General features: G+C 54.1%; 12 protein-coding genes across 12 annotated transcripts; 7 read left to right on the forward strand and 5 right to left on the reverse strand.

The window, feature by feature from the left end:
• Window positions 1-857: 857 nt before the first annotated feature.
• Window positions 858-1,588, reverse strand: CABS01_12182 (HVA22 family TB2/DP1 protein; the record flags this gene model as incomplete). The annotated part of the gene is made up of 5 exons (XM_060545536.1): window positions 858-966; window positions 1,017-1,112; window positions 1,167-1,192; window positions 1,253-1,468; window positions 1,538-1,588. The coding sequence occupies 5 exons, from the start codon at window positions 1,586-1,588 to the stop codon at window positions 858-860; spliced, it is 498 nt and encodes a 165-aa protein (XP_060396709.1).
• A 1,494-nt stretch (window positions 1,589-3,082) lies between these two features.
• Window positions 3,083-5,581, forward strand: CABS01_12183 (RFX DNA-binding domain-containing protein; the record flags this gene model as incomplete). Its single annotated transcript, XM_060545537.1, has 2 exons — window positions 3,083-3,092; window positions 3,183-5,581. The coding sequence occupies 2 exons, from the start codon at window positions 3,083-3,085 to the stop codon at window positions 5,579-5,581; spliced, it is 2,409 nt and encodes an 802-aa protein (XP_060396710.1).
• A 1,787-nt stretch (window positions 5,582-7,368) lies between these two features.
• Window positions 7,369-9,198, forward strand: CABS01_12184 (aspartate kinase; the record flags this gene model as incomplete). Its single annotated transcript, XM_060545538.1, has 6 exons — window positions 7,369-7,458; window positions 7,527-7,546; window positions 7,606-7,686; window positions 7,745-8,069; window positions 8,127-9,045; window positions 9,101-9,198. The coding sequence occupies 6 exons, from the start codon at window positions 7,369-7,371 to the stop codon at window positions 9,196-9,198; spliced, it is 1,533 nt and encodes a 510-aa protein (XP_060396711.1).
• A 761-nt stretch (window positions 9,199-9,959) lies between these two features.
• CABS01_12185 (uncharacterized protein) lies at window positions 9,960-10,988 on the forward strand (the record flags this gene model as incomplete). The annotated part of the gene is made up of 1 exon (XM_060545539.1): window positions 9,960-10,988. The coding sequence occupies one exon, from the start codon at window positions 9,960-9,962 to the stop codon at window positions 10,986-10,988; it is 1,029 nt and encodes a 342-aa protein (XP_060396712.1).
• A 257-nt stretch (window positions 10,989-11,245) lies between these two features.
• On the reverse strand, window positions 11,246-11,842 carry CABS01_12186 (transcription elongation factor spt-4; the record flags this gene model as incomplete). Its single annotated transcript, XM_060545540.1, has 3 exons — window positions 11,246-11,279; window positions 11,399-11,652; window positions 11,759-11,842. The coding sequence occupies 3 exons, from the start codon at window positions 11,840-11,842 to the stop codon at window positions 11,246-11,248; spliced, it is 372 nt and encodes a 123-aa protein (XP_060396713.1).
• Window positions 11,843-12,327: 485 nt separating this feature from the next.
• Window positions 12,328-12,771, forward strand: CABS01_12187 (uncharacterized protein; the record flags this gene model as incomplete). Its single annotated transcript, XM_060545541.1, has 1 exon — window positions 12,328-12,771. One exon carries the CDS (start codon window positions 12,328-12,330, stop codon window positions 12,769-12,771), a length of 444 nt encoding a protein of 147 aa, XP_060396714.1.
• Window positions 12,772-13,026: 255 nt separating this feature from the next.
• On the reverse strand, window positions 13,027-14,758 carry CABS01_12188 (uncharacterized protein; the record flags this gene model as incomplete). Its single annotated transcript, XM_060545542.1, has 6 exons — window positions 13,027-13,065; window positions 13,122-13,246; window positions 13,301-13,906; window positions 13,957-14,392; window positions 14,451-14,531; window positions 14,609-14,758. The coding sequence occupies 6 exons, from the start codon at window positions 14,756-14,758 to the stop codon at window positions 13,027-13,029; spliced, it is 1,437 nt and encodes a 478-aa protein (XP_060396715.1).
• Window positions 14,759-15,594: 836 nt separating this feature from the next.
• On the forward strand, window positions 15,595-16,938 carry CABS01_12189 (nuclear protein Es2; the record flags this gene model as incomplete). Its single annotated transcript, XM_060545543.1, has 1 exon — window positions 15,595-16,938. One exon carries the CDS (start codon window positions 15,595-15,597, stop codon window positions 16,936-16,938), a length of 1,344 nt encoding a protein of 447 aa, XP_060396716.1.
• Window positions 16,939-17,377: 439 nt separating this feature from the next.
• On the forward strand, window positions 17,378-19,591 carry CABS01_12190 (ABC1 family protein; the record flags this gene model as incomplete). The annotated part of the gene is made up of 1 exon (XM_060545544.1): window positions 17,378-19,591. The coding sequence occupies one exon, from the start codon at window positions 17,378-17,380 to the stop codon at window positions 19,589-19,591; it is 2,214 nt and encodes a 737-aa protein (XP_060396717.1).
• A 170-nt stretch (window positions 19,592-19,761) lies between these two features.
• On the reverse strand, window positions 19,762-20,715 carry CABS01_12191 (uncharacterized protein; the record flags this gene model as incomplete). The annotated part of the gene is made up of 1 exon (XM_060545545.1): window positions 19,762-20,715. One exon carries the CDS (start codon window positions 20,713-20,715, stop codon window positions 19,762-19,764), a length of 954 nt encoding a protein of 317 aa, XP_060396718.1.
• A 606-nt stretch (window positions 20,716-21,321) lies between these two features.
• CABS01_12192 (phosphoprotein phosphatase) lies at window positions 21,322-22,358 on the forward strand (the record flags this gene model as incomplete). The annotated part of the gene is made up of 2 exons (XM_060545546.1): window positions 21,322-21,521; window positions 21,617-22,358. 2 exons carry the CDS (start codon window positions 21,322-21,324, stop codon window positions 22,356-22,358), a joined length of 942 nt encoding a protein of 313 aa, XP_060396719.1.
• Window positions 22,359-22,777: 419 nt separating this feature from the next.
• CABS01_12193 (glutathione S-transferase domain-containing protein) lies at window positions 22,778-24,369 on the reverse strand (the record flags this gene model as incomplete). The annotated part of the gene is made up of 4 exons (XM_060545547.1): window positions 22,778-23,738; window positions 23,809-23,857; window positions 24,071-24,257; window positions 24,340-24,369. 4 exons carry the CDS (start codon window positions 24,367-24,369, stop codon window positions 22,778-22,780), a joined length of 1,227 nt encoding a protein of 408 aa, XP_060396720.1.
• Window positions 24,370-24,558: the final 189 nt, after the last annotated feature.

The raw sequence follows: 24,558 nt of genomic DNA on the forward strand, positions 1-24,558 counted from the left end.
ACAAAAAGCGAAAAGAGGCCGAAAGACCAGGGATCAGGAACGCTGCAGATTGCCCCAAATATGCCGCCTCGCTGCCTCCGTTAAGTTGTTCCGGTGACGTGCAGCAATTCCAGTCCGGATTCTTGCGTCAATGGGGCAACGAGATGACAGCGGGCAGCAGCAATGACATGCCGATTGGTATGAGAAATGCTCGAATCATGGTTCCTCTTATGACCTCCACAGTCTCGGACTCGACTTTACCCATGCGAGACGGTCTTGTACGACGCTGAGCAGCAGCGTTGGTATGCGGTTTATGTCAGGGTCTAACACCTGTGATGCAAGATGCCCACTCGACGGCTTGTTGCTTTAGTTGCCCATGACAAAAGAAACATGTATAGCATCTCGACTATCTCTTTGTCTCGAAGCCACCACACTTAATCCCGCACAACGCTTGTATATGTTTCCACATTTTCACCAAGGAACCGATTTCAATGGGAGAACGGTGGCAACGCATGTCGCACGATAGTTTCTTAGCATCATGTACTGTCTCTAGTCCATTGCAGAAGTCATTGACTCCGTATTCCGTAGCATACAGTAACTTTAAATGGGGTAACAGGAACTGGTTTAACCGTACATCGTGGCTCTCGCGTTCCTGGAGCCCCCGACCAAACCTAAACAAGCCATCACCGTTGTCTGATAGGGTGGTAATGCTAGCCTGACACTCCATCCCGTCTTCTTTGTGCTCTAGGTCGCTGCATAACGTCCATTTGACGAGCTTGCGATTACCACTGGGATGAAGCCGGGCTAGCTGTATAACTCTTTCAAGGCGGATCTCTCAAGGCAATCGACCTATTTGATGAGCTGGCGCCGGGGCGCACTTACTCGGCCTTGCCAGCCTGAGCACGGAGGCCGGAAGCGGTGGAGGCACCGGCGAAGTGCTTGGCGAGCATGGGGGAGAGGAAGGAGTTGAAGATAATCTCAGCACCACTATTGCCAGTTAGCGGAATCTATCACGGGCCGGATTGAACGGAACGTACCGGAAGGTGGGCAGAGCGAGCCACAGCAGGAAAACAAACTTGAAGGTGAAGTAGAAGGGGAACCAGTAAACAACGTTCACCAGGCTCTCAGCAACGCTATGGTATACGAGTTAGTTTCGAAGCTCTGTGACGGACCGGAAAGGAACTGACGTGAAGAAGGCAAAGACAACCCAGTACTAGAATTGATGTTAGCAAGGTTTGGGTGTCAATAATTGCGGGGGAAAGTTGCAACGTACTGTCAACCACTGGGTGTCGTCCTGCTTGCTGGCGGTGAACAGGGCGTTGAGGGAGTAGTAGCCGGGAATGACGAAGCCGGCGAAGTTGGTCAAGAGTTGACCACCCAAGTTGAAGATGATAAGGAAGAAGTAGAGGGAAGCAATGCCGATGACGGCGTAGGCCTTGGGAACGTTGGTCGACTTCTCGATGTTGTTCAAGGCGGGGTACTTGGACAGCTATCGCAGACATCCGGGTTAGCAGACGTGTCACATACGTCTTGTAGTAGCCGGAGGAGGCTAAATTACCTCACGGTCGAGCTGGCCGATGTAGTTCTGGACGCGATCCTGGGCAGACATATTGACGGCTGAATAGGAGCTTGGTTGGGTAGCAAAAGCTGTGCGTTAATGCGCTATGATAAGGGTTAGGACCAGGCCAGGTTGCAACAAAAGAGATGCCATAGGGCTCGGTGCGGGCAGCGGAAACTAACAGTGGTTTGATGAGCGATGTGGGTAGCTTGTAAAAGTCCGCAAGATGCTGTTGACGATGTCAGAATGTAAGGTTCTTGACAAAATTACTGAGAATATGGGGTTGAGTGACCTTGTGTCTGTGTTGGAATTAGCAGGTGAAAGGGAAAAGGACGGATGACGACGTAACGTGTGCAGATCTGGCCAGTAGGAATGGTCTGGGTGCCTTTGCGTCGAGCTTCAGTCGGGGCTAATGGGGGTTTGGAGAGGGGCACAAGCACGAGACGAAGTGAGCACGGCGTAGCTGGTTGTAGCTCCCAGTTGCAACCGACTTTGTGTGCCGGGCAACTTTGCCCTGGGATCCATGTCCTTCGTGTTAGCGGGTACTTTGTGTGGCCATGGCTCGGATGGTGTCAGATTTCGCAGATTTCGGTCTTGAGTCTTCAGCCAGCGAGTGTTTTGTTGGCGGGCACGGCAGGGTATGGTGGGTATTTACATATGGGATGCCACCGCCTGTCCGCACCTAGGTACCTAACCTACCGTACGGTGAGATAAGATAAGAGCACCCGAGCTCCCTTGCCTTAGCGAAGGTGGGGAAGACTCGGACCCGGATGTTTTTGGCTGAGGTGCATTGCTGTTGTGATTTTTTGTGTTGATGCCTAACGTCCAAGGCACAGTACACCTTGAGAGAGAGGAGTAAGGTACCTACGTACGGACGGGAGTATTGTTGCTCTTTGAAGCTGAGTGGACAGATCTGAATGTGGCTTCTCCGCGTGTTTGGAACACAGTAGCGTGTATACGTACCGACGCCAGAGCCAAATAGCCAGAAACAGACAAAGTAAGCAGACCCCACATCACAGACTCATGGGCGCACTGGCCAATTGGAAAACACAAACACGACCAAGCTGTTACGGGACTGGCTGCTCCAGGTTGTTTGGGAACTATCCAATCCGCGGCCATGGAAGGATGCAACCACACGCTGCAATGACTGGCCTTTTTCATCACGTGAGTCGCCCAGCCACGCCAATCCGTTGTTCCAAGACCTGAGTGGAGGTGACCAGCCGAGCCTTGGTTGTCAAGTCAACAAAACAGTGGAAAGCCTCCCAAAACATTTCCCACATCCACACTCTGCTCCTGGTCCTGCTCTCCCCCGACCACGTCCTTTAAGATCTCGACGCTCACCACGGCGCACCGCGCTCTTCAAGGCTGCAGGGATTCTGGATTACTCTCACGACCTCGACGCTTCTTCTTCTTTCCTCACCCATTTGTCCTTGCTCGGCGCACGTTGACTTCTTCATTGTTTGGAAACGGCGTCCTGCATGATCCGTGTGTTTTCATCGCAAAACAACAACATCACATCCTCACCGAGCTGACAGACAACGACCAATGGAGCACGGTACGATCTATAGCCTCGCCAGGCTTGCTTCACTGCAACAAGAGCATTTCTTTCCCCTGTGGTTCTTGACTGACGGTCTGATATAAACAGACCACCTCTCCCAGGCCCTCAGGGCGAAGAAGAGACCTCAGTCTCGGGCCTCGACTGCTTCGGTTCACAGCATCTCAACGCAGCCTACTATGGAGCAACAACAGTTTGCCGACGCGCCTGAACTGTACTCGGCACAATGGGTCAACAACGACCAAAGACAGCAGAGAAGCCTCGCTCCCGCGTCGCGGATCACACCAGAGGAGATGATGCTTCATGCAGCTGCTACCCAGATGCAGAACGCCCGCGAATACTCGATGCCGCCCGGAATGAATGCCTCCATGAGCCAGTCCAGTGCTCACATGGGCCACTCAATGTCTTTTCAGCAACATCCCATGCAAAGACACCCTTTGCCTTCCGAAAGTTTTGCCAATAACAGCTTCACCGACGACAGCCAAATGATAGATCGTGATGAGGACGGCGATTCTTTGGTTGGAGCTATGGGCATGCAGAAATCTAGTTCCGCCAGATCCAGTGCTAACAACGAGCTGGAGATGCGTCACCTTTTCAATGCTAACAAGCACCGCGGCCTTCAAGATGTTGCCGGCGAACTGCACGGCAATGAGCGAGGCCCCAACTCCGAACGCACCCGACAAGTCTTTGCCATGCTTTGGATCAACTCTGTATGCACCAAGGGAAAGGGATCTGTGCCTCGAGGACGCGTATATGCCAACTACGCGTCTCGCTGTGCCACCGAGAGAATTACAGTCCTCAACCCAGCTAGTTTCGGAAAGCTTGTCCGTGTACTCTTCCCAGGTCTGAAGACGAGGCGACTTGGCGTGAGAGGAGAATCAAAGTACCACTACGTCAACTTCTGCTTGGTTGACGACCAGCCTGACCTCCGCGAACCCGAGCCTCACATTCCTCTGGCTATCTCCGAACCCCCCCGTTCTCAAAGCTTCAGCGCGGCACCCGTCAAGGCCCAGCCTGCCGCTGCCGTCTTGCCATCACCCGACGCTGCGAAACGGCCAGAGAGCCCAGCTCAAGCGACGCATCACACCTCGAGGTCACATAGCTTCTATAGCCATCCAAATGTGACCAGCGCGGATCATCTGAACTCATCGGCATCGAAGACCTCATTACAGTTCTCGTTCCCCTCGGAAGCGGATGAGCTGCTTCTTCAATCTAACGAACCTCTCGCGCTACCCCGGATGGAGCCTTTCCTCCCCAGTGGAACTGACCCAGATGCTGCCAAAAGCTTGTCTGCCCTGTATAGATCGCATTGCACTTCCCTTGTGGAGTGTGTTCGCTACTGCAAGGAGAAGACGTTCTTCCACCTTTATACGTCATTCCAGGGCACGTTGACGATGCCCGTTCAAAAGCTCCTCGGTCACCCGAGCCTCGCCCCTTGGATTGAGGAATGTGACTTTATTCTGTACCAACGCATGCTTAGAATCATCTCGGGGCTCACGCTCCAGGTCGTGCCCAAGCCAGTACTGGATACGTTACGCGGCATTTCCGAGCGCCTCGTACCTCACATTCGAGAGGCTTTCCAGGGACAGCCGCACCACGTCATCCGAGCCAAGGAGGCACCGGCAACTATCTTTGCAGCTCTTCTGGACCGAGCTCTGCGGGTCAACCTTACTGCTCACGCAGCAGCCAACATGCTGTCCAACCCGGCCAACCGCGATCAGATGTATCTCGACTGGATTACGATGGTGCGTGTGCGCAAGGTGGCGGAGTGTGTTCCCACACGTGGTATGGATGACCTCGTCAACTTGCTCGTCACCGAACTGCGGGATCTCCTTAGCCCCATGAACGTCCCTTGGGAGGTGGAGTGCTTGACGGTCTATGGCGACATTGCCTTGAGAAACGGTCGCCAGCCCGGCGCCGAGAGCGCAGGCGATCCTAACGGACAAAATGTTTTGGAGCGATGGGTTGGGTTCCTCAAGTCCCTTCCGATACGGTTCCCTTATGCGTCTCACACTGAGATTGTCTACGCCGTGCAAAGAGTGGGCACAGCTGTGATGCGGGATCTTACCATGGCTCAAGGCAAGAGTTTCGGCTCGTGGTGGGTGACGAAGTGCTGGATCGACGAGATGACTTGCTTCCTTGCCGAGCAGGGTGGTTTTCTTCAAATGAAGACGTCGGGCGCGTCAGCAGCCATGGCCAACCCTCAATCGGCAGCCCAAGAGTCGAACCGCCAAGGATCTCGGTTCAGCGCGGGTAGCGAGGATTTCAATTTCTCGAGTCTTCCTCAGGCACAACCAGACAAGGCGCCATTCCCACCATCAACAAGCCAGGGCCAGGTCGACTCTGCGGATATGTCGGCGGGAAACAACCCGGACGACAGCGGGATCGGCATCCGGACACCGGAGGAGGACTTCCCGATGGATAAATACACCTTCTCGCACTCGGAGGTCAATCAAGCGTTGCTTGCCAACGCTGAGTTGCAACAATGACGAATGGAGATCAGATTCTAGTCGCACCTGGCCAACCAGGTGTCATGTATCGATACCCGCCTGTCAGACAGTCTCTTGTAGAGGCTTGATGCCAGAAGAGGACTGTCGACAACAGTGCGATGACGATGGCACGACTGCACGATTGTATGAGCGCGGAAAAAGTCTTGACCATTTGGTGAGGACAAGTCACTGGGAACTGCGCCTGTTCATTTCTAGACGGGGTTTGGGATTTGTTTTTTTTGCGGTCGGTGTTTGACGTGCGTGGCGATCGAGGTCGGCATTTGCATTTGGTTCTGGTTCTCGTGGGTTTGCTATACCAATTGTCTCTGGTTCTGGGCAAAGCAACGGTACTTTTGCATTTATACGTTTATTTAGTGGTAATACGACCCATACTGGGAGAGCTTTGAGCAGACAATGCATGACCCTTTTTTGATGAGTTACAGATGCATGCACGCAAGACTTGGCAGGGCATTTTCACATTGCCTTTGCTCACTGTCTGATAAGACTGCCCAAGGCCCTGAAAGGCTCCAGGTGTTGTTGAGCAAAACTGGGTTGTCATGAGTTGCGGCGGCAACAGATCAGTGGCATGCAGAGTTGCGTCAAATGCGGCTATTTCACTGGGGGCGTGGGATCCCCGTCTGTCACTTCATCATCGGCCGGTCTCTGATTCGCCATCCCCGCGCGGTCGCCAGGATTCGGCACCTAAAGGTTTTCTTCGAGAGAGGTTTCATAGGCTCCTTACGAGACCGCATTTGTGGAGTGGCTGGACGGGAGACGGCAGCGACAACGCAGAGGCTTGAAGAGACCACCAGAGCGGACGCACACAGCGAGTGACCCCCGTGGGGTTCATGGGTGATTACTAAATGGTCTCTATTATCTAGAGTTTCCGGGATATTGAAGAGACGGACAGGTTTGCCATCGGTGTCAAATTACCTTCTTCAGAGGGGCTAGTGAAGCACCGATACTGCGTATGACTCAGACAAAGAAATTGTCACGGATAGAGGCTGCCGCGGGACACACTGCCCAATTCAGAGCCCTCGGTCGTACAGGTCTTTGCAGAAGCCAGGTCAAGCCAGGGGATTTATCGGCAGAGACCGTACAGATAGGCAGGTAACAGCAACGGCAGCGGCGTGGCAGGTATGCGTTGGAGGATTACCCGGGATTTCAAAACTCGAGGCCCATTCATTATTACCTTTTGACCAAGGAACGGCACTGCTGAGGCTTGTACGTCAAGACAGATAGTAAACTGACCAATGTACGGCTGTCATTGTTTGGTGACCTTGCAGCAGTGTATCTGTAAGGTCTCTCTGTGTAGGTAGGCACGAATAGTGTGAGAGATTCGGGCCCGCCTCCGATATTCCGGAAACGCAAAAATTTGGACGCTGCAACTTGCACAAGCGTCGCCGATTTCGTCGCTCCACCACATCCCACTTTCGTCCCATCCCCATCGCCTTGGTTTAATCCACCGCAACATAAACCACCTTGAACATAGCAATTCCACCGCATTCGAGCCGTGGACTCTCTCTTCCCACTCTGTAAACTCCCTGCACCTGTCATACCACTTTCTCTTTTTGCTGAACGCCTTGCTGTGTGACGCATCTCGCATAAGACACTCAGTTTGAGAGGGTTGACGTCCCAGCCTAACCGTCGCCATTCTTTCTTTATTTTTTTCCCTCTCTCCCTCCCATTCCCCCGTCGCTCACAGTGCCCCTCCTTCTTGGCCCGGCTTAAGCACTCATACCCCCAAACCAACCACTTTAGGCTCTGCGCGTAGCCATTGATACATCATGAGTAGTCAAACGATAGGGAACACCTCCAGCAATGGCTGGGTGGTGCAGAAGTTCGGCGGAACCAGTGTTGGAAAGTTTCCAGACAAGGTTTGTTACTCTCCACTGAAAGAGGCGCGATTGCTGCATGAGGCTGATCCAGTATACTCACACGCCAGATCGCCACGGATATTGTCCGGTACGAAACACACAATTCTCAAGTAGGATCGTGACCTGACTGACACATTCGTGTTTTAGAGCAAGCCTTTCCCACAACAAGGTCGTCGTCGTCTGCTCGGCAAGAAGCACGGGCAAGAAGATTGAGGGCACCACCAGCCGGTGAGTCACTCAGAAACGCAACCCAGCCTTCATTCTCAACTGACACCCTCCGCCAAAGACTGCTTGGCGTGTTTAACAAGCTCAAGGGCATTGCGGCGCCCACGACGCCCGAAGAGACACAGAATGAGCTCATGAACGAGGCCAAGGGTCTTATTGATGACATTTGCAAGGACCACGTATCGGCAGTTAAGACTTTCCTGCGCAACCCAGAATTACAGGCCTCCTTGGAACAGGAGATCCGCGACGAGTGCCAAGAGCTGGTCGAGTACATCGTCGCAGCCAGGAGATTTAATCTCGAGGTCAACTCAAGATCAAAGGATCGATGCATCAGCTTTGGTGAAAAACTCAGCTGCCGGTTCATGGCCGCATTGCTGAAGGACTTGGTACGGAATGGACATGGCTGTCCACTGTCTTGAAAATGCCGCTAATCAGACTCGCAGGGCGTCGCCGCGGAATATGTGGATCTCAGTGACGCGTTCCACCATGATGCCACGGCTCGTCTGAGCCAGGGCTTCTACCAGGAGGCCGCAGCGGTACTGAGGAAAAAGATCACGGCTTGCGAGGACCGAGTCCCCGTGGTCACTGGCTTCTTTGGCAACGTTCCCGGAAGCCTGATCGATGGTGACATTGGACGAGGCTACACGGATCTCTGCGCGGCGCTGTGCTCAGTCGGTCTGAAGGCGGATGAGCTCCAGGTGTGGAAGGAGGTTGATGGAATCTTCACAGCAGACCCGACCAAGGTTCCTACGGCCCGCCTGTTGCACTCCATCACACCATCTGAGGCAGCCGAGTTGACGTTCTACGGTTCCGAGGTCATCCATCACTTGACCATGGATCAGGTTATTCACGCCTCGCCCCCTATTCCCATCCGTATCAAGAACGTCAAGAACCCAAGGGGAGTCGGCACCATCGTCGTGCCCGACCCCATCCTCACGGCCGGCCACCAGATCCAACGGTCAGCACCCGCAGACCCGTCCCTGGTCCAAAAGCCAAAGAGGCCCACGGCTGTCACGATCAAGGACAAGATCTCCGTCATCAACGTGCACTCCAACAAGCGGTCCATCTCCCACGGCTTCTTCGCAAAGGTCTTTTCTATCCTCGACAGCAACCAGATCTCTGTCGATCTCATCTCCACGAGTGAAGTTCACGTGTCCATGGCCATCCACGCCGGAAATTCAGAGGGTGGCAGCTTCGACAAGGCGCGGCTTGAGCTGGAGGAATGTGGCGACGTCAGCGTGCTCCATGACATGGCCATCCTGAGTCTGGTTGGTGCGGAGATGAAGAATATGATTGGTATCGCCGGTCGCATGTTCTCCACGCTAGGCGAGCACAACGTCAACTTGGAGATGATCTCACAGGGTAAGCCATCTCGGGGGGGTTGCGAGAGAAGACGCTTGCTAACTTTTCGACACAGGTGCCAGCGAGATCAATATTTCCTGCGTCATTGACGCCCGCGACGCTACTCGTGCCATGAACATCTTGCACACAAATCTATTCACTTTCCTTGACTAGGGCTTTCATCTCGAACTGCCCCGCGCGCTTCAACTGCGCGCGGTGGGAGCGAGCTCTACCTTTTTGGATTGAAGTATATAAGTTTTCCCATGGGTCGGGTCATCTAAAAATGGAGCATGAATTCGCATTGTTGGATCAGAAAAGAAGAAAGAACGAAGAGTCTGGGTTGGAAAAGACAAGATTCCCTTGATTTATCTAGAGGTATATATCAAATGCACATGATTAGGTCAGCTTTGGCATCAAAATTCTAGGCGTTGGTAGAGTAGATCGCGGATCAGGTCCAGAGGCAATCAATCATATCGACACACCATCAACTAATGGAGTTGAGAACATGAGAATTACCTGACAAGAAGTTGTCAATATTGCAATAGCCGGCAATCAAGAACCACCCCAGTAACCAGACGAACGTAAATATTTACCCATTAGGCCGAGGTCGGCGAAGTGGAATACAGTGCTCAGATAGCTGTCGCACACGGCTCTGCCCCGCCACTTCTTTCATGAGCTGGGCGACCCTTGTCAATTCCGATAAGATAAGCAGCACCAGAAGGATCCACAGCCGACCCTGGAAGGGCTCGTTCAAGGTTGCTTTGCGACGATCTTCTCCTGTCAACATAACTGCATCCAACCTCGAATCCCACACGCGCCACTTATCGGAACCCTGCCCACGACATATAGATCCTACCATCGTACCTCGAAAACAACCCCCTCTTCCATATCAGAAACCGTCCACCAAAGAACGCCCCGAAAAAAGAACGCCCAAGATGCCGAAAGCAGAAGTCGGCTCGACAAAGCACCTGAGCAACAAGCTCAAGAGCAAAGGCCTCCAGCGGCTGCGCTGGTACTGCCAGGTCTGCGAGAAGCAGTGCCGCGACGAGAACGGCTTCAAGATGCACACGCAGTCCGAGTCGCACGTGCGGCAGATGCTCGTCGTGGGCGAGGACCCGAAAAAGTTCCTCAACGAGTACAGCAACCAGTTCCTCCGCGACTTCACGCAGCTGCTGCGCACGGGGCACGGCGAGAAGCAGGTGCAGATCAATCACTTTTACCAGGAGTACATAGCCAACAAGGAGCACGTGCACATGAACGCGACAAAGTGGCCCAGCTTGACCGAATTTGCGAAGCACCTGGGGCGGGAAGGCATCTGCCGCGTCGAGGAGAACGAGAAGGGTATTCACATTGCGTGGATCGATAACTCGCCAGAGGCGCTCAAGAGGCAAGAGGCGTTGAGGAGGAAAGAGGCCCAGGATCGGGGCAACGAGGAGGTGGAGCAGATGATGATTCGTGAGCAGATCAAGAGGGCGCAGAAGGCAGCCGAGGCGAGGGGTGAGAAGCCAGATGACGAAGAAGGGCGGGAGAGGGGGCTGCAGAGGACGGAAGGAGAGAAGGTGTCGTTGTCGTTCGGCGCCAAGCCTGCGGCGGCGAAGAAGGAGCCCAGCCCAACGGGAGCGCAGTCCAAGTCCGCCGACCCTGAGGTCTCGACTACAGCGACGAATACAGTGGCGTCCGAGAAGACAGAGGACAAGCCTGTCGAGAAGCCGTCTCTCGGAGGCGGTCTATCGCTCAAGATGACGGCGAAACCTCAGACCAAGAACGTGTTTGCGCAGGCGAAGAAGAACGCGCTGGTGGGCGGCGCGAAGAAGTCTGCCTTTGAGCAACCGAAGAAGATGAGTGAGGCGGAAAGGATCATGAAAGAGGACATGGAGAGGCAGAAGGGGAAACGATCACGAGACGGATCCGGGTCTGGTTTTGGCGGGTTTGCGTTCAAGAAGCAAAAGACGGATCAGCGGTGAGTCCAACTGTGAATCAGGGATCGATTTCGCGTCCATCGACAGGCGTTTGGGTTTAAAGCAGGGGCAGCATCACATTGTAACGAAAAAGGAGGCTCAAAAACTTCCATGGGCAAAACTCGGGTTGCACTTTTAGATACCATTTTGAGAATTGATTCATCTGAATAGAGTCTTCCCTGACTCCTTGCCGACCTTCTTTGACTCCCCGTAAAACGCCTTGTATGTAAAGAAGCACATTGTTCAAAAACTTGTAGCCAATCTCAAGCATCAACCTCCGTCTCCGTTCCGTCGCGCCTGTTACCAAAGTCAGTCAAAAATGTACCCAAAGCTAGACATCCACTCTTTTCCCGGAATCCACGCCAAAGAAGAGACGTAACATCGAAAGAGATAGATAGAGAGAGGGCGTTACTGACGGAATATAGTGTATCCTGTACTCCTCCTCGAGCGTGTTGCGAATCTCGTCGGGCAGCTGGCCCGAGACCTTGATCGCGTAGACGCCCCTCACGTAGTTGTCCAGGCGCTGCCACTTTGCCACCCAGGAGCGCTTCGGGTTTGAGAGGGTAATGAGGCCCTCGAAGACCTGGGACGTGCAGCTCTCGATCTGGTCCTGGGAGCCGGCCATGTGGAGGAAGTCTTCGCAGTTGGGGCAGCCTTCGTCGCGGAAGCGCTAGTTCGAGGGACAATGTCAGTCTTGTTGATTCCGTGCAGTGGATCATTCCCACCGAGGCCTTTCATCCGGATAGTGTTGTAGGAAAAGTCGACTGGGGACGTACAGAGTAGGTCATGACGATTGAGCAGACCATGCAGGCGCGGAGGTAGCGCTGCTGACCGGGCGCGACGAAGTTATCAGCCGACATCCTTTTGAGATTATCTTTCCGATCGGAGATTCTGTCTTCGGTGTTCGAGAAGGATGGGGCGGGCGGTTGAGAAGCGTATCGCAAGGGTGAGGGTGAAAGTCGCAAAAGCTAGAGCTTCATTAATGGTGTTACTGGCGGAAGAGAGGCTCTGGCTGGGAGTTCCTCAAGCAGCTGGAAGTCAAATGTGGGGCACCCGAGTGAAAGGCATCGGTGTTTTCCATTGATGGCCCAGACTCAAAGTAACCTATCCGGTGTATGCATATATACAAGTACATGGATAATGATTGATTTTGGCGCAGACCCACCTCCAGAGCTTCTTCGATTCCCTGCTCGAATCACATTACATGCTATTCTTCTCTCTCATTGAAATTCTCTCCTGCCGCCTGTCACACATCTCTTCAATCTAAGGAACTCACAGAGCCCATATTCTGTGAGAGAAGCGTCGAGAAAGACCTCAGTAATCGACCAGAGAGAAAACAGCCAATATGACGACGGAAAACTCATCAGCTGGCGACGCACCCGCCAGCACGTGGCGCGCAACGGGCCAGAAATCTCACGAGCTTCTCACATGCACTATCAAGGCCCCGATCTTCTCCTACACTCATTTGGAACTCATCTCCGAGTCTCCGACAACACAAGAGGCATTGGAACTGGACAATCTTCAAGTACGCTCGTATTGCAATGCTGCTCTCGCCCAGTTCCTGGGCGCAACAGGCTCCGCCATTCCCATCGATATACTCAAAGTCGAGGGCGCACAGTGCTGGCTGCGCGTGCCCCGGCAGGATCTTAGCCCCTTCGCCGCCGCGATCACGGCGTGGGCAGGTGTCTCGGACCAGGGAAGCCGGCGAGTTCTCCGGGTGAAGCAGTGCTCTGACTACTTGGGCGCTATCGTCGGCACCGATGGCCAGGACAAGCTTTGGTCGTCATGAACCTACACCTCGGTAGAGCTACGGAGAACAAGAATAAGAACTGGTCTTTCTTTTGGCCAAACACCCAACCGTCGTATTATTCTAGATTCGGGGTTATGGTGTGCGCCCGCAGGGCAAGAACTCCGATTTATCCGCATGGCCAAACCCACGCTGCCACCCAGCCCCTTATATGCGCCAATCACATGCACCATGTATGCTGCGGATGCAAACTATACCTTTTCATACCCTAGGGACGGCCGTCCGCATATCATCAAACTACATCAGAGAAGACATGAGAGAACTCTGGGCATACGCCTTGAAAGTGGAAGGTCAGCGGCAGAAGAAAAAAAGGAGGAAGGGATATGTCTTACCATAGGCTTGATATCCGGGTGAGGAACGGCGTCGAACTGCTTGAAGTCGAGCTTGTAATCGGGGCCTACATTGATGTACGCTCCCCTGTTCTCGGTGGAGTCGCAGTATCTTGGCGCGGAGAACACTACGACAGTCAATTCCAGGTCAAGGACGGTCATGGGAGAGCACAGAAACTTACCAGTAATGCAACGGCCGTCGTGCTGCACCTCGTAGCCATCCATGCGAACTTCGTGACTGCGAATGACGGCCTCGAGACCGTTGTTCTCGCAGAATCTCTTGGTGATATCGGGGCCGAACTGCATGCCAACACCGCGCTTGCTCGGGCCACGGCCGGGCTCCTCTTGGGGGTCCGTCCACAGCATTTCCATCATGAGACCCGCCTGGCCAGGCTGGCGCTGGGCGTGTCTGTCGAGCTTTCGGATGTCGTCCAAAGTGACCTTGTCGTCTGAGAACAGACCACCGTGCAGCACAAGGTACTTGGTGCCGATCAGAGTTGCCAGGGGCAAAGCAGAGAAACTCTCTGAGAAGAGCTTGAATATTCTCTCGTTGTACTTCGCCTTGCACTCGCCCTCGAAACCGTACACACGGTTCATGTCATCGGTCTCGTGGTTACCACGGTTCAGGAAGAAAGCGTTAGGTCGAAGCCACTTGTATGCGTAGAGCAGAAGAGCGATTTCGCAAGACCATGATCCACGGTCGACAAAGTCACCGTTAAAGAGGTAGAAGTGCTTGTCGTTGGGCGTTCCGTTGAGACGGAAAAGCTCCATGAGATCAAAGTATTGGCCTGGCTACAAGTAAGTATTTTGGTACCAAATGAGATGCACAGAAACATACCGTGTGTGTCACCGCAAACTGTGAGTTGTGTGCCCTCGGGGATCTTCATCTCCACCATAGTCGGCTCGTCATAGACAAGCTTCTTGACGGCCAGGATGATTTGGTAGACATATTTCCTGTGGATCTTCTTGCCGTTCTTGAAACGCTCCGTCATGTCGTCAATGAACTCTTGCGTCATCTCCTCTCCTAATCTGACGCCATCGTAGTCATCCTCAACACTGATGGTGCTAAGATCAAGGCCTTCCGCAGCTGACGGCTCGTCACCAACCTCGATGGCGGCGAAGAAGTCCAACTTGCGAACAATCTTTCTGCATTCGTCCAGCTTCAACTTAGCATCCTTGTTATTTGGGTCGAGTGCTATACACTTCTTGAAGTCGCCGAGAGCGTCCTTTGGTCTGATAATGGCGGTTTGGGCAAGGCCTCGGCGGAAGTATGCCTAAAGTCGTACCGACGTCAGCAAACCAGGATCGTTGGCTGTGTCCGGGATTGCCCACCTTAACGAAGTTGGGGTTGAGCTCGATCGCCTTCGAACAATCCGCAATAGCATAGCCGAATGCTTCAGACTTGATATTTGCCTACTCGTAGTCAAGATTGTATTAGTCACGCGAGCAGCTTGACTTCGCAGCCTGGGCGCAGCGAGGGGGCAACGAACCTGGGCGCGGTTGGTGAAAAACGTTGGCTCTTTGTCGTTGAGCTCAATGGCCTTGGTGTAGAACTCGATAGCAGCGGGCCAATCGTGAGAAGCAAAGGCCTTGTTGCCTTGATTCTTGAAGGCTGTCGCCTTTTCCTCTGGCGTAGACATGGCGGCGGCAACGGTACTCTACTGCAGAACCAAAGTGTGGGGTATCCGTATCGCAGGTGAGAGACGATGGAGGGGTTTCTCCAGCTGGCGTTCGCACACGAAACAGTGGGAAATTCAGTTGACGTTTCCGTGGGCGTGAATTTCGAGTGTGATTTCCCCAGCCGAATCGCAAAATTGGGGGCGGGAAAGAAGAGGTGGTTGTAGCAAAATTTGCTATGCAGCAGAAGCTCTTCGAAGGTTGAAGTTGCCGGGCTTGGGTCGGATTCGAAAGCTTCCTTTTGCGACGGTTCGGCCCTTAAACCCTCTTCAGTATTCGGAGCTAACAGGAAACAGTGCGCTGCTACCGCACGGTGCGATACAGTTGCAGCGGGGTGGCACTGGGTTGCCACTTCAGGAGTCCGACAGGGGCGCTGAAAGGGCGGCGCCGTGGTCTGGCCCCTCCCTCTACTCCCGCGAGGAATGAGCTTCCATCGGTCACTACGGATGCCTGGGAAGGTGTACTTTAGCGGAGTACGGACGACTTACACCTCCAGGCATGATGTACGTAGTGCAGGACCCCTTCGACAGGGAAGCCTGAGGTACCCGTAGCCTTGATACCTGGTAGTTGCATAATTACTTTTTGGCGAGTCTAACCTTATCGCTTATCGGAGCCGCCCCATGCCACTCGGACCCGAACTTGGGCGCAACTCAGACTTTCAGATTGGCCTCAGCGCATCGATCCGACATCAAACTCCTCACGCGACATCTACCCAACGCATGGCGCTGGCGGCGCGCTCCTCGTGTGCCTACATTCCTTTCAACGCAGACTTTTCAACGTGATCGGCCCCAGTCTGTCAATGATGGAGCCTCAAGAACGTACATCAACCGCGCTTGTGCGCAAGCGGACCGACCTCGAACTGATGCCACCACCGCCTGCCGCGAAGAAAATCAAACGCCCGAAAAAGGTCATAGATGAAGATACCTACACCGACGCCTTATCGCAGATCATTGCGCGTGACTTCTTCCCCGGACTCCTCGAGGCCGAGACACAGCAAGAGTACCTCGACGCTCTCGAATCAAAAGACAAGGCATGGATTTCCAATGCTGGCCAGAGGCTGGAGCGTGTGATGACGCCGGGAAGGAATAGGGTCAAAAGGCCCATGCCTTTTAACAGCGCTGGACGAACACCATCCGCATATGGCGCAGATACGCCGGCATCAGTGGCATCGACGGTATCCGAAGCGCCAAAACCAGCCGTGGACACCAATATGAGCCTGGCCAATTTCCAGGCCACTTACACCAGCGAGGACAATGAGAGCTTTTACAAGCTCATGGATAAACAGAATCAGAAGAAGGCAGAGAAATACGAGTGGATCTGGCGAGGGAACAAGCTGCCTTCAAAACAGATGATCAAACAGGCGGAAGTCGAAGCCAAATTGCTGGAGACAAGGAGTCTGGTGGACGATGGGTGGAAAAGGGACAGACTGGCAATCAAGGACGTGGATGACAGGCCAGCGAGACCGGACAGTTGGAACGCCAATCCCAAGAACAATTTGATGTTCGGCCCGGATGGTGTGGACGACGACTACGAGAGCCCAGCTCAGAAGGCGCAGGCCCAATCGATGATGCCGCCTAAATCGATCAATTATCAGAACACGAGGGTACCGCAGCCAGCAATCGTAGAGAGACCTCCGTCCCCGACGCTTTCTGCTGTGAGAGACGCGATCGCTGGCAAACCCCGTAAAGAAGATCTGGCTTCGAGCGCTGTAGGGGGTGGAGAGACACCGAGAGTAAATGGGTACGCCTTTGTAGATGACGAAGACGACGACGACCAAGTTCTCCCTGCGCCCGTAATCAACCTCGGTCCTGGTGACGCTACGCCAAATCCATTCAAGCTGCAAGAGCACAGGAAGCGAGAGACTTTGCATCACCGTCTAGTTGAGCGGTCAGCGCATTCCAAAAGAGAGTCTGTGAAAAACGGGTTGACTGGAAAGTTGGACAGAACACCAGTGCCCAGGTTCCCATCCAGTCCGCGGGTCTCGGGCGGTCTGACGCCTGCTGCCCAAAGGTTGTGGGGGAAGATCGGCAGCCCAAGGCCAGGTAGTCCGCATACTTCATCTCTGAAGGCGACACCCATGCGGGCAAGAGGCTCGCTTTTGAAGGGCGGCGCCTCGGCGACAAGGGATTCAACACCAAAATGATTATACGAATAATGACCATGACGAGGAACCAGGGATAGACTAGAGATACCACTGCAGGACAGCTGACAAGGAGCACAAATAGAAGGCCAATCATCTTATATTTGAACGACGAGCATGTACATTGAGACACTGACCAGTTTTGCGTGCAAAAGTAAGTAAGTAGTGTCGTCGTCGAATCATTGGCCTATTTGGAAATGTATGGTAGCTGGACAAATATGCTTTGATAGATGTCCCCGTTATATGCATGGTACGACCTCAAGCTACCCAGAGCTATCTTCTGTTATTCTCTTTAGATACATAAACCCGTCACTCAATTTTCCCACCATGACGAGGACCATTTGATAATCCCAGCATTTCCTGAAAGCCGCGAGGCCACCTGGATGTCAAAGGACTATCACAAAGACATGCGTGTAGCATAATTGAACATACTTTTTCCCCGATGAGGTTCGCCGATTTTGCTGTCGATTTGGCAGCTGTCCTCGGAGCTTCGCGCTCAGTCGCATCCAGACATGTTGCACTGAGAGGCCGACAGCTTGAGAGCTTCACTAAAGCCTCCAGCTTAACACGCAAATCCCCCACGGCACCTCAGCACACACGAGATGACGTCGCAACAGAAGCTGCGGCCTCCTCCGATATCCCAGGAGCTCAGCCGACAACTGAGAAAGAGACGCCGCCGTCAATGAAGGAATCGACACCTCAACCCAGTAATCCCTCGCTCACAACATCAAGCAGCTTCCAGCCCAATCTCAACAATGCAGCCCGTATCTCACCAAGCTCAGGGTCAGTCCTCTCTGAACTGAGGCAATCCAATCCTTCAGCTTTCCCTTTCCCAGGCGTATCACCATTGGATCAAAGGCCCAAGGATAACACCGTTCCTGCAGGGTCTTCAGTGAGCAGGTCGGCGGCTCCGTACGGGGCTCCTGTCTCTGAAGAGGCAGACGACCTCCCTCAAGGTGTCAACGTCAACATCTTCCATAGTACCCGAGCCGCCAAATTGCTAGGTAAAGAGGGAGAGTCAACAAAGGTTGATTTCGGTAACCGCAGGAAGCTTCCACCCACGAAACTCCCCGAGTTTGTCGATTTCTCCAAGTTGTCCAAGGATGCCGAGGCAAAGAAGTCAGCTACCCCTGAGGTCGCTCCAAGCACTTCTCAGATTGCCCCTCAACCTGAAGTTGGCGAGAGCAAAGTTTTGAGAAGCGAAAACTCACCAATGCCTTCAGAGCCTCTATCTGCAGCCGATGCCGCTACCGGCCCGGTATCAAAGGATGAACCTCCCGTCGAAGCTATCTTGGGCGCTGCGATCGACCAAACAGCACCGCCTGCATACGCCCTCAGGGAATCCAGCGTGCCTGCCACGCGCCTAAGCAGACTTTGGAACTATGGCGGTCTGGCAGCAGGAATGATGGGTGGTGCCATCACCGAGAGCATTGGCAGAGCATTTGGCGGTGGTGGTGAGGGTTCAGTATTGCTCAGTGCCGGCAACATGGAAAGGCTCGTCGCAAAGCTGTCGAGAATGCGCGGCGCTGCCCTGAAGATGGGTCAGATGATGAGCTTCCAGGACACAAAGATGCTCCCGGGACCGATTCAGGAGGTTCTACAGAGAGTGCAGGATCGTGCCGACTACATGCCGGCCTGGCAGAGAGACAAGGTCCTCAAGGCAAATCTGGGTGCGGAATGGCGCGAGCTGTTTGAGGAATTTGAGGAGAAGCCCATTGCTGCCGCGTCCATCGGGCAAGTTCACCGGGCTACCTTGAAGGAGGATGGTCGCAAGGTCGCGGTTAAGATTCAGTTCCCTGGAGTCGCAGACTCGATCAACTCCGACCTCGACAACCTGGGCATTCTCTTGACCGCTACCAAGCTCCTACCTAAGGGCCTGTACCTGAACAAAACCATTGACAACGCGCGGCTCGAGCTGGGATGGGAATGCGATTACGAGAGAGAGGCGCAGTGCCTGATCCGTTACAAGGAGCTCTTGGCTGATGAACCGGATACTTTCCTTGTGCCTGACGTTCATCTGCAAGCCTGCGGAAAGAATGTTCTGACCATGGACTGGATGGAGGGTGTGGGCGTCACCAGAGTCAAGTCGTTTACTCAGGAGCAGAAGAACTGGATCGGCACCCAGATCCTCCGTCTCTGTCTCCGGGAGATCACCGAGTTCAAGTTTATGCAGACTGACCCTAACTGGACAAACTTCCTCTACAACGCCAAGACAAACCGGCTCGAGCTTCTCGACTTTGGCGCTTCCCGGGAGTACCCCGACGAATTTGTTACCCAATACGTTCAGCTCCTTGCCGCGGCCTCGAGGACCGACCGGGACGAAGTGAAGCGTTTGTCTGAGAGCCTCGGATATCTTACAGGCCACGAGAGCAAGCTCATGGTGGACGCCCACGTCAACTCGGTGCTCACCCTGGCGGAGCCTTTCCTCGGCTCGGCACCCGAAGTCTACGATTTCCACGACCAGACCATCACGGAGCGCGTCAAGGCTCTTATCCCCGTCATGCTCCGTGAGAGACTTGCGCCACCACCCGAGGAGACTTACAGTCTGCATCGCAAGCTGAGCGGTGCGTTCTTGCTTTGCGCGAAGCTCGGCAGCAAAGTCAGGTGCCGCAAGATGTTCGAGGAGAGTCTGAAGAAGAACGGATATAATGCTTAAGGGAGGCATACGAAGAACTACCCCCAATCCACTTTGTACCATTTTGTATCATAACTGTACGATCGATGTGTAGACACACAATGCAGGAGGATTATAGACAAAACAAAGGACCTTCCGCAATGCGTTCAAGGGGTTCATGACTCGAATCAAAGTACGCTGACAATGTCTGCTCATTCCCTGGGTCTCCTCTGCATCTTGTCGAGCTCCTTCCGCTCCCTTCCAACAACCTTCTTCCTCTTCCGCTCAATTGTACGGTCGACCTGTTTCTTCTTCATGCCCGCAAACTGGTCCATCAAGAACCTCTTCTTCTGCTCCGACTTCTTGAGGTAGAACGGCTGCTTGCCCTCCTTGACGAGCTCCTTCTCCTTGCGTTTGTGCTCCTGAATGACGTCGTCCGCGCGCTGCTTGCGCTCCCGCGCCTTCATCTTGCTCTCCATCGACAGCAGCATCCTCTTCATCTCCTCCTTCTTGTCCGCGTCCTTGGTCTTCTTGATCTCGGCCCGCAGCTGCTTCATCTCGTCCTTGCGGTAGTCGTCCAGGAAGGCGTACGCCCTCCGGGCCTTGGACTCGTCGACGGGCCCGCTCATCGGGTCGAAGCGGGGGTCGCGCACCTCCATCTTGGGCACGGCGATGATTTCGCGACGGCGGGAGACGGGCTTCTTGCTTGACTGCTCCATCGGGGCGTGCTTGCTTGAGCGCTTGACGTGGTCGCCATGCTTGGGTTTCCTGCCGACTTCTTCCGGACCCGAGTCTGAGTCTTCGTCTTCTGAAGGTGATGCGCCGCGCTTGCGACGTTTGGCTGACGGCATTGAGGCCTGGGCTTTTGCGAGGGCGCCAAAAGACACTGATGAAATGTCGATGTTGGACTTCTTTGGCGGTGGTGAGGCATCGGACTTTGAGCTGTCAGTAACGATTGCAGTAGTTTTACGGCTCGAAGTAAATACCTCTTCGTCGTCCTCTTCCATATCTTCATCCTCTTCGTCTTCACTCAACTCTTCTCCATCCATTCTCATCTCCTCCGGCTCACTGCTCGTCTGCTCATCGACTTCAGGTTCTGCTTCTCTACGAGGCCTCACACGGCGCTGAAGGCCTGAAAACCCTTGCTTCCTCTTTCCAGACAGCATTTTGTCTCGATTTTTTGTTGATTTTGTGAAGCTGAAAGGTGCACTAAATGATATGCTCGTAGTGTGAAGGGCCAGAACTCACATGAACCAGGCTCGCCCACACCTCGAAGCAACTTTTCAGTGGGTCAGAGTGACCAGCGACCTCATATCGATAAGAAACGGCAACTTATCGATAACATCTGCCTCACAAACTTCCATCATTCCTTTCAATGCGATTTCCCAGCAAGAACAATTTCCTCTCCACTAATCGCATCAAAGACAAAAAACGACCCTGAATACGCTCCGAACAGTATATTCGACCTGCACCTAACTACAACGGAAGCAGCTAGACCAATCTGATTTCACATTCAGCTCAATTGACTTCCCTTCCCACTTCGTTACCTAGTCCATCCATCCATGCAACCCTCTGTTCCCCGGATACTCGCCAGATCGCAACAGATCCACCAACGTTGCTTCTACAAAACCGTCGCGCGCAAGCGTCCAGGTCGCCCACCCCGCGACTGCCCTCCAAAAGACACACTCTCCGAATACAATAACAAACCTTACCTTCCCTTTCCCACGACTCCCTCACGCGATTCGAGGCTCGTCTACACTCCACACAAAAGCATGTCCGACCTACAATGGTGGGCCAAGCCCGCCCCGGCCATGGCCGCCCCGTCAAACCAGCAGCCGAGCAGTAACGGCTTCACGATACCGGGTCTCGGCAACGCCGCGAACGTTCCCTTTGCCTCGTCCTCCGCGACTCCTCTTCCTGAGCAATCCTCCACCGGAAACCAACCCATAACTCCAAAGGGACCTCGCAAAGCGTTCGTCTCCCCCCCCTGTTCCATCCTGTCTCTATGTGGTCCATTACCCTCCTCCGATGCTGTCGCAAAGACTAACATTCCATCTCTGTCAACAGAGCCGCGGCGCCGCACAACCGTGATAAGATCATAGCCCCCAGTGCCGCCTCAGGCGGCGTTCCGAACCCCACGCCGCAATACCTCCAGCAAGCCTCCATCCCGCCGACCCTCGTCCCGACCCCTCGACCGATCCTCGTCGTAATGGACCTCAACGGCACCCTCCTCTTCCGACCCAACCGCCGCAACGCCGCAAGCTTCGTCGAGCGGCCCCACGCAAAGCGCTTCCTGCAATACTGCCTCGACACCTTCCACGTCGTCGTCTGGTCCTCTGCCCAACCGAAGAACGTCCAATCCATGTGCGACCAGCTCCTCCTCAAAGGCGGCCTCGGCGCCGCGGACACCCATGAAGAGCGAGCCTCGTACCGCCGCCGCGTGCTGGCCGTCTGGGGACGCGACAAGTTCGGCCTCTCCGAGGCCGACTTCAAGCTCCGCGTGCAGGTCTACAAGCGCCTGGAGATGGTCTGGGCCCAGGCCAACGTGCAGGCGGCACACCCAGACGCCGCGTACGGCGGCCGGTGGGACCAGACCAACACCGTTCTCGTGGATGACTCCCTCGAGAAGGCGCGGAGCGAGCCGTACAACCTGCTGCAGATCCCCGAGTTCTTTGGCGACGCCAGCGAACCGGGCTACGTGGTGCCGCAGGTTCATGATTACCTCAACCAGCTCTGTTACCAGTCGGATATCAGCGCGTATATGCGCACGAACCCGTTCCAGCTGAACGACGCATACAGGCTAGAGTAGCAGCAAGAAGGTCTTGTGTAGGGCCCAGCCTAGAAAATTGACGGAGAAAGAGTCTTTGGCAGAACCAGGACATATGCGAGGTTGGGAAGAAAGACACAGAATACGGAGATAAGACTTGGTAGCATCGAGATACCCCTTAGCATGAGCTTATGGAAGCATCACATTCAATTCAAAAATATGCGCGTGGAGATTAGTGAAATTGAAAAGTGTTCTTTTGATTTTGATCAGGAACAACCTGCATCTTTTGCCTCGTCCTAGTGACTCAGACCTAGTAACTTGACACACAGCCGTGGGCATTACGCACAGGATATTCCTCTTCGGGTCCATAACATCATCTGCACACCCTCCTAGCCTATTCGTAAACTCATTTCATCTCTGCCATAAGCCATGAATTTGGATCACTCCGTTGAGCGATGCGCTTATTTGAAGACCTTGCCGTCGGCAACGGGGTACTCCTTGCCGTTGTGGGTAGTGGGAGCCTCCCATCCCCAAGAGTCAGAGACGAACTTCTTGGTCTCGGGTGCGGAAGCGTCAAGCTTCTCGAAGTCGTAGCTCTCGTAGTCGGGAGCGACATCGAAAGCGGGCTTGTAGTCCTGGCCACGGATGACGAAGGCGCCCTCGATGACGGAGTCGTTGTTGGTGCCGTAGACGGCAGCGCATCCGAAGATGAACTTGCGGGAAGCCTCAAGACGGTTGTTGAAGCCGCCGATGAGGTTGTTGGACATGAAGGTCATGGTGAGCTCGTCGTTGTACTTGTACTTCACCTTCCAGAGAGAGAACTCCTCGAGGTTGACGTTGTCCCAGAACCACTGCATGGCCTCATCGTGGTTCTTGATGTTGGAGTACTGACGCTTCCACTCCTCAAGGTCGAAGGTGGCGCGGGGGAGCTCAGCAAGGGGGTGCTTGGGCTTAGGGGCGGCGGGAGCCTCCTCAGCAGCGGGAGCGGGGGCAGGCTTGGGGGCAGCCTCCTTCTTGGGCTGCTCAGGCTTCTTGGGGGCGACGTTGGTCAGCTTGGGGGTCTCGAGGAACTCCTGCTTCTCGGTGACGGCGGTCCAGATGTCCTGGTTGATGATGGTCTGGTACCAACGGGTGACGTTGGGGTTCTCCGCGCGCCACGCCTTGTCGAAGAAGAACTCGAAGCCACGGGCAATGATGCCAGCGGCGAAGAGGTCGGCGAGGGTGATGCGCTCGCCAACGAGGTAGGTGTTGCTGAGGAGGTGCTCCTCAATGACCTTGATGGCCTTGAGGGCGACCTTGGAGGAGTCCTCAACAGCCTTCTTGTTGTAGGGGTCCTTGCCGAGGAGAGGGCGGTACCAGGCGCCCATGGGGGGGAGGACCTCGGAGTTCACAAAGGACATCCACTTGAGAATGGAGGCGTAGCTAGATGAAGAGTTGTTAGCCTCGTACTTCTGAGCTTAACGAGAGAAAGATGCGCTTCCGGTGCACTTACTCCTGCTTGGTCTTGCCGAGGAGAGTGGTCTTCTCGTTCTGGGAGGTGACTGTGGCATCTCGTTAGCTCTTGCTACACAAACGATATCTAATAGTGAGTAGACGGTGCCAATGGTAGGATCAGAAATTTAGACTATGTCAACAAAGAAATTCAGACAGGGATAACTGTATTTGAAAAAGCTTGATCATCATATTGCGAATCGTGGGATGTTGTTTTTGTGTGTTCGAAAAACGAGACCGGCAAAGTATGACTCAGAACGTACTGTAGATGGCAATGGCGATGCACTCAGAGAGAGGGTAGCCATCCTCGCCAAGGAAGGCGGGGACCTTGCCGAGCTTGTTGGCCTTGAGGTGCTCAACGGAGGGCTTGGTAGGGTCAGCCTCGATGAACTCGAGGTCGACGTTGTTGGCCTTCGCGACGGCACGGATGGCCGTGGTGCGGGGGTTAGCCTGGAGGGGTGACGATATTCGTTAGCGATCAGATTCCTAGACATCGTGAAGTTGAAGAGTAATTTGGGGTTCCTTTTCTTACCGGGTAGGTGAAGAGCTTTCCGAACGCCATCTTGAATCAGTTGTTTGACCGAGAGGGATGGAAGGGTATCAAAAGGTGCGTGATGTGATGGACAAGAGAGAGGAGAGAGAAAAGTTCAGGTTCCCCGCCAGGGTGACAGTAATTTTTTTGAATGAAATTTCGACCGCAGTGCCCCGCCACCCGAAAGCCCCTCGCTCGATTGATGGCAGCTCGAACGCC

This window comes from Colletotrichum abscissum (genome assembly GCF_030869225.1).
Source record: "Colletotrichum abscissum strain IMI 504890 chromosome Unknown Scaffold_36.1, whole genome shotgun sequence".
NCBI lineage: Eukaryota > Fungi > Ascomycota > Sordariomycetes > Glomerellales > Glomerellaceae > Colletotrichum > Colletotrichum abscissum.